Below are 20,158 nucleotides of genomic sequence, written 5' to 3'. Positions count from 1 at the left end.
GCATAAATGAATTGATCTTGAGAATCTCAAGGGTAAATGACACATCATTTGACCACCTTAATGCATTTACCTCCAAAGAGAAAATATAAATGAGGCTCCTTAGGAATTTCTATGCCTATTTTTGTAAAAAATATATATGGGTGGGATGGACGTACTCAAGTCATGAGCTATAGTGTGTTAAGGGTAACCAAGATGGCTTGAGGATTTTTCAAGGGCAAAAACGGGGAGAGAGAGAGAGAGAGAGAGAGAGAGAGAGAGAGAGCCAGCACGTAAAATGGAGTGTCTTGGTGGGTGTGGGTGTGTTTTGAGCAAAGTGAGTGTGTGGGTGTGTGTGGGGGTGTGTTTTGAGCAAAGTGAGAAAGTTTAGTGAGAGGAGAGCATGTATGATCGAAGGAAGTATCTGATGCATACACATATAAATATGACCTCTTATCTAAGAAGGTGATTAGGGCATGTGCACGATTAAGTAGGAAGGCATACTTACGAGCGAGCATGCATGTGTAGACTTGGATAGCAAAAGTGGCCACACACATGCATGCACACCATAGATAAAGTGGGCACACATACATGCATGTGCGCGATTAAATAGATAGGGTATATTCGGCTAGCGGCATGTATGCATACATAGATAGATATACATGCCCATGGGAAAACGTGAACACTTGGATATCAAAAGTGGCCACACATATAAATGCACATCATGGATGTGAAAAGTAATGCACTCACAAATTAAGGAAGGTGTGAATCTTTACTTCTATAATATATATCTATCTATCTCTATACTATACTATTACTATACTATATATAAAGGGGGAGAGATTCCGATCAGACATGTGTCCTCATATTTGTTTTGGTGGTGTTTTTGGTTTGGAGAGGGGGGGCTATCTGGGTCGATGAACGAGCCTTGAGTTCAAGTGAGACTTGCTTAAAGAGAAGCGCCCCCGAGACGAAAGCCGAGATCGTGAGCATAACAAACACAGCATTCCACCCAAACGCTTCAGAGATGTAGCCAGTGAAGAGGGGACCGAGGGCAGCACCCAGGGATCCAGTCCCATCGATGATCGCCGCCACCGTTGCCAGCGCACGTGCATTGCCCTTCACACGCTCGTGCGTCCCAAGATCCACCGACACCGCCGTTGTGATCAGCGAATACGGTGCATTCACAAACAGGCCTGACAGTAAGAGGAGGCCCACATTAATGCACATTGATCCACCCCCAAATGCCCTGTACATTGCCATCGCAGGGATCGCCCCCCATGTAAAAAACGCTGCTGTTGTTGCTCTTGCATTCAATCTGTCGGACATGTGCCCCGCGGCGGCTCCCCCCAATACCCCACCCACATCGAATAATGTCGATAGGTTGCCGGCCACCTCGTCCGACATGTACTCCCCTCCTATTTCTGTGTTAACAAGTAACAGACATAGATGAGCTCCTCTTCCTTTTGGAAATGCTGACCCTATCAACTTAACAAACTATGAGGGAAGGCTGGCATCCAAAAGAAGACTATGGAACCTTGAAATGACTAAAAGCTTGATATCAGAAAGCAAGCAAAGGTGCAATTTGGGATCTGAACTCAATGGGCAAAGGCTTTGCATGATGCAACGATACGCAGCCAGGTTCGAACCCTGCACGCAGAATTTAGTATATGGAAAACCCCAAACGAGAAAACAAAGGAAAAGAGAAAAAGAGTAAGGAGGGCATTGATGAGCACCTGTGTTACTAATGTAGAAGGGCAACCAGTAAATGAAGGTGTAGGCCACCAGCTTGGTAAAGAAGAGGCAAAGGGAGAAGGGGACCACTCCTGGGATTGCAAGAGCCTCAAGGAAGCCCACAGGATGCACTTCTTCACAATTCTTTGAGCTCTCCACCTTACCATAATAGTTTACAAGCAAAGGGACATCACTCTCAATATTCTCAACCAGCTTTCCTTTTTCTCCTTCATTTAAGTGCCCCTCAAGTGAAGAGCCCTCATGGAAGCCATCCTTATTAGTAGGAAGCTCCTCATAAGAACCCCACTTTGCATCCATTTTTGGGTTCTCTACAAAAGGTAGTAAGACCCTCTTCTCATTATGCAATTTTTGTGCCTCCTCATCTTCACCCACCTCATTATAATGAGAGCTCTCCCCTCTTTTCATTATGTGTGTATGGGGAGAAGGAAACCCAACAATGCTTGGGTCCACCACTAGAAAGAGAAAAATCAGCATGCCCCCTGCCATCACTGCCATTCCTGGCACCACAAAGGCCCAACCCCACCCTTCCTCCAACAAGCTAGAAGCTATCAAGCTCCCACATATGTTTCCAAAGGATGTGTGTGCATTCCACACCCCCATGATGAGGCCCCTCTTCCTCTTCCCAAACCAGTTTGCCACCACACTCACCACTGAGGGCCACCCTGTGGCTTGGAAGAGTCCCAACAGCATTTGCACTATGAAAAAGTAGGCCAGCAAGTGCACATTCCACCAATAGGCAAACCCAAAGAGACAAGTGAACAATCCACTGCCCACCATCCCCACGGCAAGAATCCACCGCAGGCAAAGCCGGTCACCCAAATGGCCGGCGAAGAACGTCCCCACCGCATACACAGCCAAGAATGCGACGTCAATCTCGCCCATGAGGGTGGCTCCGGAGTCTCCATCAAATGGGGCCCACCCTTTGAGTCCCCGGGTTGTGGTATAAGAAGGATGGCCTGTAAGAGAGCTCAAGTGGGTAGCATTGGGTCTTCTGATGAATGGATGCTCCCTGCTTAAGGAAATCAATGTATTCTTGACAATGCTTGATGGCTTTCTTGACAAGTGGTACAGAGAGTAAGCAATGAAGGTGAGGGTGAGCACAGAGGCTTGGTAGGTCTCGTAGGAGATCCTGCTCTTCACAAGGTGCTGGACGAGTCTGATGCCAAGAGGCCGGGATCTGGGCGCAAGGGCCATGGACATGCGGACATTAATGCCAAGCTGTGTGTGTGTGTGTGTGTGTGAGAGAGAGAGAGACAGAGAGAGAGAGGCCTGCCAATTATGGGATTAAGCAGACAAAGATGGCGTTGTTGATACGTCCATGGAGGCCCGTGAGAGTGTGTGTTTGTGTCTGAGCTTCTGTGGAGAGAGAGAGAGAGAGAGAGAGAGAGAGAGAGCCACAGGGCTACACGTAGATGGGGTGGACAATCAAATTTGAAACGTGGCAATGAATCTGCCTGTTCTATGCGTCCCACGTGGTGGCTTTCTTCGAATCTCATATTTTTGTTTTTCTTTTTCTTCCTTTGATCCCTAGGCTAAACGACCAGACATAGTACTCTTTTCCATTTTTTGATGCGGTAACAGCGGACAACATTCAAACCTATCACTTTTATCTACCCTTCTACGAAGGTTCCACCCTGTCTTTTATATAGTACTAGTACGGACGGTTGTCTCTCCCCCTCTCTCTCTCTCTCTCTCTCGTTTATATATGACACGGGGTCCAACTCGTGGGATCGACGGCAAGGCGCGTTCACGACAGGGGCACGCGATTTGGGCCGTCGGATCTCCGCAGCAGGGGGGGACAAGACTTATTTACGTCTGGAGTCGCATCATCTGCAGTGATGCTCGATAGGTGGGATGGATAGAGCTGTGGCGTGTGGTGGGGGAGGTCCTGGGTTCAAGGCGTGACGGCCGGAGGGAAACCCTAATTTTTTGTCCACCTAGAGATTTAATCGACGGTGGATCTCGTGGCGACCGTCGATCCCTCGAGTTGACCCCGTGTGCTTTATGGACGAGGCCCTCTCTCCCTCTTTATCGCGTGCGAAGAGGCTTTTTCTAGTTTTGGACTTTAGCTTTCAGGTAGCAGATTGCGACACGTAAAAAGGGCTCCCCTTTCCATATTATGTTAGTAGATTCCATTCCTTTCGCTCTCATAATCTACCCTTCTCTCTTTTTGTTGGCATGCCTTTTTGCACACAAAGGGAGGGTGTAGGGTAAGAATCCCCCCCCTCCCCCCCCCCCTTTTCAGGTGGGATCAATGGTCCCTATAATTGGGGGCGACGAAGAGGGGGGATCAATGGTCCCTATAATTGGGGGCGATAGGATTGGTTTTGCGTCGTTCAATGGCGGTTGAATTGTCATGTGATCACAATCAAAGTGAGTCCCAAGGGAACTCAATGTGAACATCAACCAAGTGGTCCCTGTGTAATTCTCAATTGAGATGTAATCACCTTGTGAACCTACCTATTTCAAAGTGATCACCGTCTGACTCCAACCATTCCAAAGTGATCTCCAAGTGAACACCTAATGATCCGCACCCCGTCACTTTTGCCGTATTATACTATGTTCTCACCCTTATTTCAAGTGGCGCGTGATAGCTTAATGGGAGAGTCAATGCCTCTAGTGTGGGAGGTGGTGGGTTCAAGTCACGGGGACAGACCGATCAAAATCTTTTATTCTTGGGAATAAACGGACGTCCACATCATTCAGAGATCGTAGACCGTCGATCCCACCTGACAAGGGGGTGCCAAACAGTCCCATGTCCCCCGCGTTCCCTCCCCCCCCCCCCCCCCCCCCCCCCCCCCAAAATAGGTTGCATACATTGCAGGGCCATCAATTTCAGAAGACAATCCACCACGAATAGGAAAGAAAAAAGGACCAGTCTACTTGGTCCACTCTGATGTAGAACCTAGCAACTAGATAGCTAGTGCAGGTTTTCGAGGCATGGAGACCGGATACCACCGGTTGTAAAAGCGAAAGGTTGATGTGGGGGGTGGTTGAAGCACCCCTTAGTGAAGCAACTACGGTCACCTTCACATTTTCTGTAGGCATGTTCTTTTTCTCCACAACATGGTATGGGGCAGGGAATTTCTTTTGATAGGCCCTCCTCCAAAGGCGTCGTTATGGGGCCTATGTGGGGAGACCTCTAAAGGAGTCACTTAAAGGACATGCCATATTTAGGAGGCATGGTATGGGGCAGGGAATTTCTTTTGAAAGGCCCTCCAAAGGCGCCTTTATGGGGTCTATGGGGGAGACCTCTAAAGGAGTCACTTAAAGGACTAGCCATATTTAGGAAACCCCCAAATAATAAAAATGTTTTTCGCCATAGCTAAGGCATCAAAATGTGTGTGCTTACGTGGTTAGCATGGCTAGGGGGAAATCTTGCTTGTCTCGATTGCAGGTTCGATCCCTATTGTTTGCATCGACTCTTAGGAATGCAAAAATTGCACCAATCTTTGCCTACAAAACTCTGTTTGTCCTATTTTTTTAGGTGTAGACTCGTGCTACACATCTCTTTCATTTACACCCCTCCATGCTCAAAATGGTGCAACAAAGCACTCGCAACTCCTCACCTAGTTTCTGCACCATTATGTGAAGATTATAGTAAGTCACCTAATGAGATTTTCCTATTGTCAAGGATTGACGGGAGAAGATAAAGCTAGGGCAAGAGGGATGCTAGATATAAGTCAAGATGTAAAAAGAGTTAGATATGAGAAGTGTGAGCATGGGCATAGTCTCTTGGAAGGTGATAGAGGTTATGTGGATGGATTGTCCTGGGAGAAAAGGGTGAGATCCTTGTAGAGAAATTAAAAGGTGTGGCAACCGTCAAAGAATGATTCTTCAAGTACTACTTCCTCATACTCTCAAGCTAGACATTGACAGAGCCTTTTGGCAAAGTATTCTCACCTTTTAGCAAAAAAGATAGAATCACAGTACTACCGTGTCTAAGAAGAAAAATTATATTCCATCAAGTATCACATTTTTTATAACAACCTTATACTCTCAAGTATTCTTACCTCATACTCTCAAGCTCTGAACCTAGACACTAACAGAGCCTTTTGGCAAAGTGTTAGAAGCTGGATACACTCTACGAAAAATGACTGCTCGGTGGATTATCATTTTTTATAATTATTCATTTATTGAGAAAACTCGACATTTCACCTTTGTAAATATTGGAGTTTACAGAAGTTTTCAGATTGTATCTCAGTTTTGATATTTAGATTGAGTAGATGGTTAAAATTGGAACATTAGGGTTTGAGATTGTAAGGTATTTATATCACTTTTTGACCTTAATAAAAAAACCTTTGTCATTTTAAAAAGTTGAAGTCTGTGAGTGAGCGTACTCTGTGTGAGAGAGAGAGTGAGAGCTTCATCTTGACGCTACGCGCGCACTGTTGGTCGGAATCGAGTGCGGAGAAGTACAGCGTGTTGCCCCCGAAGAGAGCTATGCGTCAATACCTACAATGTGCGCGTATGGTACACACGTTCGCATTGAGTAGAGCTACACATTAGGCACTTTAGTTTTCTGAAACAATGACCTGCAAATTTCGGCCAGACATCCTACGTGATTTTACACCAGGTGTTTCGGGTTGGGATTTTGGTTCATAGACCTTAGGGAGAGAAACCCATTGGTGTTAGTAGGGTCTCCTTCAAATTCTCTGGCGTTTCGAGACCGTTTGATGGGTATTAGGATCTTGTAAGCATTGTAGGAAACCTCCTCTTATGCACTACTGAAGGCTTTAGCTTAAACATTGGGTAGAGACCTCTGTAGGAATTAGTCGAGAGTCGGTCGAGTGTAGATTGACACCCTATGCTTGCTTCCACGCGCCTGCGGATCGAGCTTCATCCTTAGCTGACAAATCTTGTTAGGTGAGTTCTCGTTGTGCTGACGTCCGTCGCGGCGTATCCGCCAACATTGGCGCCGCTACGGGGGATCGAAAACCCTAGGTAGGTGACCGAGACTAGTCCTTGAGGTTAGGGATTCTTTGGCTTTCCAGAGTCTCGTTTTACACTTAGATAGGATCAGAGGGTGGAGGACTCTCTGCGTCTTAGAGGGAGTCTAGGGAGCGTGTGTCTGGCCTAGGTCCTTCGACTTAGGTAGACTTAGATAGTTTTAGGTCTTAGTTGAATTGGTGAGTAGGAGTTTGAGTGGTAGAAGCGGTGAAAGGAGAGCTTGAGAGTCCGAAGAGGCCATGAAGCAACCAAAACACCATTATCACCATTTCACATGATGAGTAGGAGTAGGGTAAGTAGGACATCATGATTTATGATCTAGAGCACTTCATGCATGTTATACTTGCTATTAGGTTCATCACAAGGTTGTAAAAGACGCAAAAGAGTATTTGAAAGCTGTAGTGAAGTTCAAAAGTTGCTGTGAGTGTTTCTGAGAGAGCTGCAGAGCATCAGGAGCATCTCTGTCAGGAAAAAAATAAATTTTAAGCCAGGAGATATCCTACGCGTAGGATGTATACAGGGTGATCTGGTGGAAATTTTGAAATTTTGAGTTGACCAGTGTGTTCAGAAGGTAGGGTTTACGCTACTTTCACATGGAAAGTGAAAATTTGACCATATATTGACAGGATAACGCCAGATAGACAGAAATTGCCAGACATCCTACCCAAATTGTGCCAAGGCATTATTTTAAGACCAAAACCATAGGATGGCTGTATAAGCACGATCTGCATGATTTATTGAGAGTCTGAGGAAGGTTTCACCTCAATTGGGTGAGAAAATTGGGTTTTAAGCAGACTTTAGCACTTTTGACTGAAAAAGGCTAGAACAGCTAAAATTGGGGTCTTTTGAAATCCAAACCAAAATCTAGGCATAGCACTGGGTTGTTGACATCAAGGGGAAGCTGTGGATCAAGTCTGGGGTCAAATAGGCCAAAAAGACATCCTACACGTAGGATGTGTTTTGGGTGATTTGGCACTCCAAACCCAGATTTGAGCATACCAAAGTGATCAGCACCTCAAGAGGAGTCTGTGCTTTGCATTTGAAGCCATTTTGAGCAATAAGATATGCTACGCGTAGAATGTTTAATGCATGAAATTGAAGCCAGAAACTGATTGTGGGCATAGCAGGGTGTTGTATAGCCTGAGGCAAGCCTCCTAGTCAATTTTGGTCCAAATTGGAGTTGATTTGACTGGTCAGACCAACATCAGGCTGCTGGAACAGATTTCTGATCCATTGACCAGCTTATAGGTGTCCAAATCAAAAAGTAAAAACAGCTATGGACTCAGCACATCAAGGGGAATCCATAGTGCAAAAGTCCAAGCAAAACAGAGCAGGAGACATCCTACGTGTAGGATGTCTAAAGAGGCTTAGGGAAGTGAAAATTTGACTGAGGTTAAACAGTGATGTTTCATTTGACTTGAGGGTTCCAGAACTTCTTTCAGAAGTGAATTTGGACTTGTTTGACCTTTTGACGGAGCAAAGACGGAATTCAGATTTTTCATGTAAATTGACCAACATCCGAGGGAAGTACAGTTCCAGATTAGCAGACCTAATCAAAAACATTAGAGGTGTATAAATATAGTAGTGGTTGAGGTTAACTCTCTAGCTATACCAATCATTAGTTAAATGCTTTGATTCGATTGCCGAAATTAAACGCTTGTGTATAGGTATATTCAGCGGCAAAGCAAGAAGTTGTGCGGAAACTGATCCTTTGCCAAGTGAGTGGTTGGATTTGTGTTAAGTTGCATTGCTAAGTTTGATGAATTTAAGATCAAGAAGACACATTTTTAGAGACCAAAAGGTGGTAGGTGATCAGGGTAGCTTAGTGTCCACCGAGGAGAGTGTAACTCAGGCAAGGCTAGATCCACTAGCACCGATTATTGAAAAGGGTAGTGATACTGACACTTCGTCAGACAAGTCCTTCTTCATGATGGGTAGTCAACAGCTAGGAGGTTTCACCTATAACGGACCAATGCCAGGAGGAAGCACCTCCCTAAATCATTTGAACGATTCCAAGTTCATTGTAATCTTCTTAGAAGGAACAAACTCGAGGGGAGCCCTAGTTTATTCTGACTATCGAGGACGCAAGTGTATTTGTATTGAAGAAAGACCGGCTCAGAGACTGGAGATAATTCGAGTCTATGATGATGGAGATAGATTCCGAGACGAAAAGGGGAACCACTATCTGATAGTTAGTAACCCTGAGGATTACAACAGATATGGAGATAACGTGGAAAAAGGAAAAATGGTCTCAGAAACTCAAGAACCGCCACCAAACAAACATTAATCGACCTGGAGTGCTTTTTATGTATGATAAGATAACAACTAGGGTCTCAACCTATAATGAGAATGTGGGAATTTACAAGCATGAGAGCGAGGGAATAGTCTCTTACTTTCGATGCAAAGAACCCTATCCAAACGAATTAAGCAAAGACAAGGTTCTTTACTTATTCTCTTATGAAATCGCTATGGGGAAGAATATCGTTTTTGTTGATAGGTACGGATGAGAATACAAACGTATTCTCCCAGAGGAGGTAGAAAAGGCAACAGTTCCAGAAGCATCAACATATACCCTCGAAGAAGTGCCAAGAGCCACCTACACCCCTACCAAGTTGACAAATCCCTTTTCAGAAGATTATGACGCGACCTCACATTCTACCCGACAGCAGATGTTCAACAACCAAAACCAACAGTAACCCAGCCATCATTGCAGGCGTGGCTTCGACAGAGTGCAACATTAAAACAGGACCAAAATCAAGATGGTTATCAAGCCGCACGAGGGCTAACGGATTTACAAGAACCACCACTCTATTCACGGTATCAAGGCGAGAGTAAGCCAAAAACTCAAGGGTCAACAGAACCTGGAAGACCACCCATAGAACGAGTTCGAAGAGATGAACCATCTCTTGCAAGAACCATTAGAAATTATGGCTTAGGAGCACCATTGGGAGAGGAACCAATCCACTACCGAAGGACAAAGGAGGTATATAGATTGGGACGAGGAGATCCAATGATGAGATTTGTAGACCATCATAGAATTAGACCTTCTCAGGTGCAAAAATGGGTAAACAAGAAATACATGGGAAACAAAGATCCTAGAGATCATGTAGCAGCCTTTGTGCGTGTAATTAGAGCTGAAGAGGTGTTAGACTTCCCTACCCAATTTGCAGGGTTTGGAGGATGATGCTACTACTTGGTTTGACTCTGTGGAGCGTAGAGACTTTGAGTCTATGGAGGAGGTGTTTGACGAGTTTATTGAGGAATTCTCACAAAGGGGGATAGCTCATAATACAGTCTCACAAATCCATAAATTCAAACAGAAAGACAGGGAATCTGTGCGAAAGGTAGCCCTACGACTAAAAAGATATGTTAAGTTCTGCCTTGTGGAAGAACTGCCAACTCAGTCCAAACATGCTTATATTTATCCAAGGACTAAGGAATGTAGATCTCCAGAAGGACTTATATATGAAGAGGAGCACGACGTTAAATGAGTTAACCAAGGAGACTCTTTACCTTGTAGACAATTGTGTTGTCTACAAGGAGGGTGAATTCAAAGATCTTGACGACGGTTCATCCTCACAAAGTGGAAGCAAGTCCGCTAAGACGGCACCAAAAGGAGAAATAGCTGTAAGCCAGGAGCAGCTTGTAGAGGAAGTGCTAAAAAAGATTAACATGTACGCCAAACCACAAGCTAAACAGCCCAAGTGGTGTGCTATTGAACAGAAATGGACAAACCATGGACGAAAGAATGTTATTATAACAAGGGATATGTTAGAGAGAGACCTTATGCTCCCCACGCTCAGGTAACATCTCCTCAACTTCCACCGATGCCTAGGTATCAAGCAGGCAACCTACCAGGACCTGTAGGTGTAGAAAGACCACAACTAGTGTTGGGGCAACAACCACCCCTACCAGGATTACGACCGGTTGGCATAAGATACACACCAACAGTAACCGAACCAGAAGAGAAGGCTTTGGTGCCTATGCATGCATATTATGAAGATCCCAATGGATATGATGCAAATCCTCTCTATTATCCATCGGAAGAACCCTCAACGCCAGAACCATGGAGCATGATGGGAAGTGTAGGACCACCAACAGCTACACAGGCAGCAAGAGAAGGAAGATATAGCTTGGATGAACGAAAATTGTTGTTCATAGCCAACGAAGGCATGGGAGGGCAGAGACATGCATACCAACAAAGAGGAACTCAAGGAGCACCTCAACAACCTAAGGGACCCTGCTACAAGTGTGGTGGAGACCATTGGCTAAGAGATTGTTCTCATGATGAAATCATTAGAGTCAACGCATATGCACCGAGTGCAGAGTTACTTGTTTGATTCCTAATTGCCCTAAGAACCCAAGCAAAGGAGCAAAAACTATCTTGAGCATGTTGGAAGCAGTGCCTTTCAGTGGAGGGTCAGAAAACGAGACAATAATACCTATTCAGGCAGTGATACGAGCCCAAACTCAAAGAATGACGAACGAACCCATAATTGAAGAGCCAAAAACAAATGCCCCAAGTTCAGAAAGGAAAAAATCAGAGAAGCACTTGGAAAGCTAGAAAGGCGCGTATGAAAGCCAGGAGAGAACAAGAGCAAACGGCTCTATCCGAGGAGTTAAAACACACGAAGGATAGATTAGAGCGGTTAGAGGATCTAGCTAGCCTAAGCTCACACACTGCAGCAACCATAGCATCCAAGGAAATAACAAAACCCAAAAGTGCAGGATCAGGAGGATAAGTATTGGCAGAAAAGGTAAATGAGCAGTTAGATGCACTTTTTAAAGCCTACGAAGCCAGGCTCAAAAACAACCAAACCCAAGAGCAAAGATGGATGACTTATCCATATGCAGAAATAGAAAAAGAGAGGTTAGAAATGTGTAGAAAGATGATTGAAACAGCTCAATCCTTGATAGAAAACCCGCTTGGTAAACCTGCAAGTTGGCATGAAGTACCAGCTCCAACCCCTATCAAACTGACTTTACAGAAACAAGTAGAAACGAAGGAGAGACTCACGACTGCCTCTGAGTCTAGGAGAGAACCTATCATAGTGCCAAATACAACAGATGAGACAAGTGATGGGTTTCAACTAAAACATTGGTAGAAATGGGTAGGGATTGTAACGGTCTAGATGACCTGTGGAAGCAAATCCGTGATGCCAATGAAGCTAACAGGGTGAGTTACCACATGAATAGCACGAGAAATGAGAGAAATTAGATCTTACCTCCTATTGAAGAATTTGAGGCAAGATCACAAATGAACTTTGATATACATTCGCAAGGAGAAGACCAGGGATCAATTAGTTCGGGGCAGAGCCAACCAGACTCACTTAAAACTCTACCCTCTTACCTAGGAGAGTATGAAGCCAAGTCTGAGGTGAAAGCAATCCCATCTCAAAGACTTTCTTCTAACAGAGTGATGGATTCACAAGGGTTGATTGAGTTATTGTCCACTCATGTGGCATGCACAATCACATTAGCCGAACTCCTAAGGCTACGACTAAACATGTGGACCACCGTAGGCAAATGCTTAGAAAAATTTGGAGTGAAAGACCCCACCTCGAAGCTTTAGGAAGGGATCAGAGAATTGGACAGGCCTCAACTAAACACCAGGCCAGTACCTTTAAACAAGGTTGGAGAATATTGTGAGGGAGAAGATGGAAACACGACGCTACCAGTAGAATTCCAAGGAGTAGTTTCCAAAGCTATTCTTGATAGTGGAGCAGGAGTCGCTATAGCCACTAAGGAAATCTGGAAAAAATGGGGAAAACCGGCTTTGAGAGCTACCAGAATTAAATTGCAATTGGCAGATGGGTTTATGGAAAAGCCTCTAGGACTCTTAGAAAAAGTAATTGTCACCTCGTGCGGAATCGAATATGAGCACACATTTGCAATAGTCGATTTTGACAAAAAGAACAATTATGAGATCATCTTCGGAAGACCATTCATGAGACAATTAAAGATGGTCCAGGATTGGGGTTACGACCACATCTACCTTAGACATGGCGAGAATACAACCAAAATACACCTGAAAGACCATAGTTACAAAGATGTGAACCAGACACCAATGAAAGAGTTTGATTCAGCTACATTAGCAGGGTCGGAACTCCCAGCATGGTTAGGGCAACAAAAAGAGCTATGGATGTGCAGAGCTTCACATTGTGGGAGCTTAAAAAGAGAGGAATGTGTCTTAGAAAGAGCTATTGAGGACAAGGATTATATTCCGGAACCTTTTTTGAAGATGCCTTGGAACCTTTAGAATGGGAACACATACTAGCAACATTGGATGTTTGTACCATTACAGATAGCCCAACGACAAAATTTTGCGATAAGGATGGCTATGATGTGCTACCCTATTACATGATAATCCTATTACCAGGAGGAGATGAGATTGTGGAACCACCAGAACAAGAAGAGTTTTATAACTCCTCTGAGCATCTAGAGGTAAATAACGATGCAGATAATGAGTGTTCAGACAGCTCAAGTGAGCGTGAGGAGAAAACAGAGAATATCAAGTTTTATGATTTTGCCAATCAACACCCTAAACGCCAGGAACGCTATAGGAGAAAACGAGCAGATAACAAAATGAGAGAGAACCTGATGCCGAGGATAAAAGATAAAACTCACTATCTAATGCTTATCAAAGCAGAGGATTGTGTAAAAGACCAAATATCAGGAAGATTCTCGAACGTTCGAAGGGGAAGAACACAAGAGGAAATAAAACAAGTACGGAAAGCTAAAACAGAAACAAAATTTAAAAAATCTCAAAAATCAAAACAAGAAAAAACAAAAGACCCAGAATGGACCAAATTGGAGCGTAAAAAGAAATACCAAGAACTAAAACGGTCTTTATGGGAGGTATGGACTACTGAGGGAGAAAGTGATGGTAAGGAGGAGTCAAAAAAAGGAAACATGAATGTAACCATCACACTATCGGAAATTCACCATCCAAGAAAGAAAAATCATAATGACTCCACCAATCAGGGAAAGAATAAACCAGGAATCTTATGATGGGCCGGAAAATGCAAAACGGATAGACCTCGCTGAACCATGTGAAAAGCCTCAGCCTGTCTATATCGCCACTGATTTAGAACCTAAAGAAGAAGAACGGCTAACACAACTTCTCAAGAAGTATAAAGATGTGTTTGCATGGTCCTACAAAGACCTCAAAGGAGTTGATCCATCGATATGCCAACACACAATTCCTTTGAAATCAGATGCCAAACCTAGTAAACAGCGTCTTTATACATATAATGACACATTTGCTAAACCAATCAAAGAGGAGATCGATAAGCTGATGGATGTTGAATTCATCTACGAAATCGAGAATACAGATTGGGTGTCACCCATTGTGGTTGTCCCCAAAAAGAACGAAAAGCTGCGAGTGTGTATGAACCTCAAAAAGGTAAATGCAACCACCATAAGGGATAATTATCCCTTGCCGATCACAGAATATGTACTTGAGAGGGTGGCCGGGAAACGGGCTTATTCCTTTCTAGATGGGTTTTCAGGGTATAACCAACTAGCAATTGCAACAGAGGATCAACACAAAACAGCGTTTGCCACAGAATGGGGAATATATGGGTATAGAGTTATGCCTTTTGGCTTAACTAAAGCCCCAGCTACCTTTCAAAGGTTAATGACGCATGCGTTCAAAGAATACCTGAGAATATTCTTAGAAATATATATGGATGATCTTTGTGTACACTCTCTTCTACGAGAAGAACATATTGACCATTTACAAAAGGTATTTGAGAAGTGCAGAACATATCGAATCTATCTTAACCCGGAAAAGTGCATTTTTATGGTTAGGCAAGGCGCATCTTAGGACATATTGTCTCAAGAAATGGCATAACCACTGACCTAGACAAAATCAAAGTCATAGTAGACCTGCCCAGGCCTACTAACGCGAAACAAGTGCAATCCTTCATGAGACTACGGATATTATTGAAGATTCATATATATGTATGCAGTCATTGCACAACCTATGTATTGTTTGTTAGTCAATTTTGACTGGACTGAGGAGTGTGAGACTTCATTCCAAAAGCTGAAGGAAAACCTTGTATCAGCACCGGTACTTAAGGCACCAGATTGGGAAAAGATATTCCATGTTCACATTGATGCATCTGCATATACAATTGGGAGTATTCTGGCTCAACCTGGAGATGGAACAATGGATTTTTCAGTTTGTTATGCAAGCCGACAGTTAAACAGTGCAAAAAAAACTACACAACTACTGAAAGAGAGGGGTTAGGAATGATTTATGTTGTAAAGAAATTTCAGCATTATTTGCTCGCAAACAAATTTGTGTTCTTCACAGATCATCAAGCTCTTTTGTATCTGGTAAATAAACCATGCAATATTGGGAGAATTGTCTGCTGGTTTATTATATTGCTAGAGTTTGATTTCACAGTGGTGGTCAAAAACGGTAAAACACATCTACGGGTGGATCATCTTTCAAGGCTACACAACGGGGAAGCTCCTGAAGGAGTAGATGATGACATATCTGATGCGTATCTTTTCAATATTGAAATGATACCCAAATGGTCTCAGGAAATTGTTAGCATTCTTTCCTTTGGAGGATTTGATGACAAGGAAGACAGATCCAAACAACAAACAATTCGAGAAACAAAAAACTTCCAGTTGATTGCAGGACGGCTGTATCATCTAGGATCGGACCAGATTCTACGATTATGTATAAATCCGGAGGAATTCCAGTGTTATCTTGAAGAAGCACACATCCAGGATTGTGCATTTCATTGTTCAACAATGAAAACACACCAGAGACTAAAACAATTAGGGGTTTATTGGCCAACTATGTATGCGGACACACATGCTTATGTTAACAATTGTACTATATGTAGTACCAAACAACCAGTGGATCACGCGACATTGTTTCAAGTAAACATTGCACCTGCATGGAGCCAATATATCATTGATTTCTTAACCACAAGGACATTTCTTGAAAACATAACAAAAGCACGGAAAAGGGCTATAGAGCTGGAGGCTCGCGACTATAATTTAATTGGGAACCAACTCTATAAGCGAGGAAAAGACAATCAACTTAGAATCTGTGCAAGTGAAAGTGAATACCTGCTGATTCTAAAACACGCACATGGAGGTATAAGTGGAGGCCATTTTTCAGGCGATAAGACGGCAAAAATAGTCTTAACCGCAGGAGTATGGTGGCCTACATTGCATATGGATGCGAAGGAGTTTGTAAAGCGTTGTGACTCATGTCAGCGCACCAAGGTGCTGATAAAGAGAGATGAGTTTCCATTACGGCCAATGATGGGAGCAAGGGCATTTACAAAATGGGACATTGATTATGTGGGGCATATTTCACCCCCTGCATATCGCACCCATACCCAATATATCATTGTGGCTACGGACTATCTCACAAAATGGGCGGAAGCCAAGGCAACACAAAAAGCAGATGCAAGAACCACTGCACAATTTTTGTATGAGAATGTCTTTGTACGATACGGATTACCAATAGAAATTGTCAGTGATCGAGGAACACATTTTCTTAATGAAGTCATTGCATATCTGCTAGAGGAATTCATGGTCATACATAGAAAATCTGCTCCATATCATCCACAGGCAAATGGACAAGCTGAGCCACAAATAAAACACTATGCACGGTTCTCACTAAAATTGTATCAGAGTCAAGAACAGACTGGGATCAGCAGCTACACTCAACACTATGGACATACAGGGTAGCTTACAAAACATCAATAGGAACGACACCGTACAACGTGGTGTTTGGCCTAAAAGCTATATTATCCATAGAGTTTTTAATTCCAACTCTACGAGTAGCGAAACGCTTAGAATGGACAGGGCATGAGCTCTCTTCGAGAATAGATGATCTTGAAAAGTTAGATGAACTTCGCTTAAGAGTTGTCGCTTCGATCTATGCTAAAAAGAGAATACAAAAGGAGTTTTTTTACAAGCATTTGCGCACGAAAGAGTTCAAAACAGGTGATTATGTACTTGTTTATACCTTGAAGCAACATGCCAAGAAACTTAAAAAGCGAGGGATGGGACCCTTTGTGATTAGTGACCTATCACAAAGTGGAGCTGTCAAGCTTGCTACATTAGCAGGTGAAGAAATGCTAAATTGGATTAGTGGGTGTCGATTAAAGAAATATCATTTACCACTAACACAGGATATGCTTCAACAAATCCATCAAGAAAAACAACGGATGAAGGAAAAACAGAGGGTACGCGAAGAGGCCCAAGCAGAAGCAAAAGAACGTATTGCAAAAAGACGTCTTCTGCGACGACAACAACAATGTGGATCACCGTTGCGAATCAATGCCATTCGACTAACGAATTGTGATGAAGACACAGTGGAGCCAATAATTGCAGTCAAAGTGGGTATTGAATCGACGGAATTGCTTGATTCTGGAGCTCAAGCAAATTTGATCTCTTACAGATTATACAAACAGCTCAAGCCCAAACATCAACTACATCCTATTCCACAAGTGCTGGAAAGTAGTACATCACATTCGCTAAAAACATTGGGCTGGACTATATTGCATATACAAATACATCAATATATTTACCCACACAAGTTTTATGTGGTTGAGAATGAGAGCACACAACACCCTATGTTGTTGGGACAACCTTGGCAAAAAGAGTACAATGTGCAGATAGATTGGAATACGGATGCAATCAAAATACAACATGCACAAGAACAACAGGTGATATCCTTTGCTCAGCAACCACGGAAGAACCAAATGGCAACAACACAATCATTGGATAAAGAACCAAAAGGATGGGTGCCATTCAAGAACAACATGGTGAACAAACAGGGAACTGTCAACCATGTTCACTAAAACCATCCAACCAAACAGACCGCAATCAACAGATCAAGGTTAGCAACACGAGAAAAAAAAGTATGGGTGCGGAAGGATAGAGGTGACATGGCAAACAAACCACAATACAACAGAAGAAGTCAAACGAAGCAGACAATTCAACCAAAAACCAAGGGAATAAAACAGATATGGATCCCAAAGAAAATGCTCAGCAAAAACTTAAAAGCGACTCGCATTTGGATCCCGAAACTAAAGCAACAGGAACTCCCTTCATTACAAGCAACATCGGCATGCAAACACACACTACATATGAAACCGGCAAACCGATTTATGTGGGTGCCAATCAGCAGCAAAACACTGACAACCGCGGAAGTATCAATACACCTACAAAAACCGGCAAAGCAAAGCTACAAATGGAAATCAAAAGAGACAAAGACTATGGCCAATTCCGACACGACCATTCTCTCCAAGGAGACGACTATGGCCATATCGACAATAGCGACAAACCAAGCGACTTTTGCAAGATAAACGATCAAACAAAGAGCGGTAGAGTTACAACTTTTGCTTGCAAAGAAAATCTGTCGACCAAATCAACAACAAACAGGAAACCTCGACGAATAATGCCAATAAGCATATTGCTTATACCCTTCTCTTGCACAGCATTAATTTTTTCCATTCATATAGGGCCACATTACACGGCCAATCATTAGCACGAGTTTTCACCCATACACAGCACATACACCAAGGCGATACCTTGTCGTCCGAGAGGACTCTGGCTAGGAGGGGGGGAGGCATTCTCAAATGCGGACCCAATGGTAGAAAGAGCAAAAAAGGGCATGTTTTTCGACTATTTTAAAGGGTTGTCGTTTGATTGCAAAATTTTCTAAACTAAACTAAGTACATATGCCCTTATACAGCATGAATAGAAAAGTATATGGGGCCAAACGCCAAATCAAGCCCCTAGCTGTGTGTATATAAGTAAAAATAGCCATTTTTCGGGCAAAATATTGGTAAAACGGAGCAATTCGGCCATAAAAATTGCATGTGAGTGTATATAGTGTTTTGCGGTGATGTTTTTGATTTATTATGATTTTTGGAGATATCTGGATTTAATTTTCTATTTTCCTTTTAATTTTACTAATTTTTGATAGAAAAACTTCAAAAATACAAAAAGCAGGTGAAAAACGGTCTTAATGAAATCAAAAAATATGGGGATGATCAGTGACTATAGGACAACCTATGCTACAATGGGGCTGCAATTATGTGAATGGAGCGGAAAGCGTGTTTTGGCCAGATTTTGACCGAAACATCAAATTTCTCGTAAACTGGGCAAATGGAGTCCAAATCAAGAAATTTTTGAGCCTAAACTACATCTCGCAAGAAGTTGGGAGCACATGTCAAATTTCATGAAAAGTGGTTCGGGGACCCCCATTATAAGAAATTTTCACTTCATTTTAAGCTCATTTTCACTATTACCTTTTAAGAGAGAGCTCCTGCCACCTAGAGCAAACAGGACTTCCAGCAGCTTCTACGATGCACACGACCACCCGACCAGCTCCAGACATGAGAGATAGGCTCACCACCTTGATCTTTTCGCGCATGTTTGTTGTTTTCTCACGAAAACTAGCGTAGGGTTCACACAGAAAACGAGCAGTAGAGACCTACAAGTAGAAGTGGCCACCCAACGGCTAACCCAAAAGCAATGAGACTTCATCGGCAGCTTACCCTAGCATCGGAGACCACTTTTGGATGACCAAAGGGAGTAGAAAACCATTGGGAAAAACCGTAATTCCTAGAGCCCCGCAAGAGGCCACCAAATGGGAAATCGGCGGAAAGGCGCCCAAATGCTACCAAAACTCATGGGTAGGATCATCTCGACATGCTCGACAAGTCTATATAGCCCACATGGCCATATAGTGACCCGAAGCGGCACTAAACTTCAGAAACGACATCAGACACACAAAGCGTCAAATAGCTCTCGCGGCCAAACCGCATATCTGTTTGCCACCAAACTTCACGAGCGGCTTTCTTAGACCATCAACAACCAAGTCCTATGGTGGTAGACCACCACAAGTCATCGACGACATATAAACACAACCACGGGTGCTTCCAAAGCGACAAATTGCCAAATGGAGCTCCGGTGAAGCCAAAGTCGACAAAAAACCATATGGCGAGGATCCCCAAGGGATCAGGAAGCTATGGAGACCAACATCAAGAAATTTCATCGTCGAAAAGCACTCCAAAAGTCAGAAAACGGCTCGAAAGCTGTGAAATCCACACAGGGAGTTTCTTTCTATCAATTTGACTTTTTTTTTGAAATAATGCTTAAAAGGGACTTAGGGGGGCTCATGGCAGGCACCAATAGTACTTCCAATAAAAATTTCATCGGGAGACATCCTACGCGTAGGATGTCTCAAGCCCATTTCTGGGCACCAACCCCAACATTTCTCATCACACACAGCTTCTGAATAGCCTATACAAGCTAGCCACCAAGTTTCATCACATTTGGACAAAAATTGACCTCATGTGCACCAAAAAACGTAAAGTCAGTGCATAGAGGCAATAATGGGCCATAGACCTACCAAAACTTGTCCAAATTACATAAAACTTGCACAATACATTCATGAGCACATTGCCAACCTATCTGTGTGGTCACA

General features: G+C 43.3%; 1 protein-coding gene across 1 annotated transcript; it reads right to left on the bottom strand.

Annotated features, from left to right (window-relative positions):
* Window positions 1-184: 184 nt before the first annotated feature.
* LOC147430214 (putative glycerol-3-phosphate transporter 1) lies at window positions 185-3,086 on the bottom strand. Its single transcript, XM_086494707.1, has 2 exons — window positions 1,713-3,086; window positions 185-1,400 (listed from the first exon to the last, which is right to left on the bottom strand). Exons 1-2 carry the CDS (start codon window positions 2,929-2,931, stop codon window positions 826-828), a joined length of 1,794 nt encoding a protein of 597 aa, XP_086350833.1. The 5' UTR covers window positions 2,932-3,086; the 3' UTR covers window positions 185-825.
* Window positions 3,087-20,158: the final 17,072 nt, after the last annotated feature.

This window comes from Adiantum capillus-veneris, chromosome 22 (assembly GCF_014529385.1).
Source record: "Adiantum capillus-veneris isolate H3 chromosome 22, ASM1452938v2, whole genome shotgun sequence".
Taxonomy (NCBI): domain Eukaryota; kingdom Viridiplantae; phylum Streptophyta; class Polypodiopsida; order Polypodiales; family Pteridaceae; genus Adiantum; species Adiantum capillus-veneris.
The sequence above is the reverse complement of the archived record's forward strand: the minus strand, read 5'-3'. Positions and strand labels throughout refer to the sequence as shown.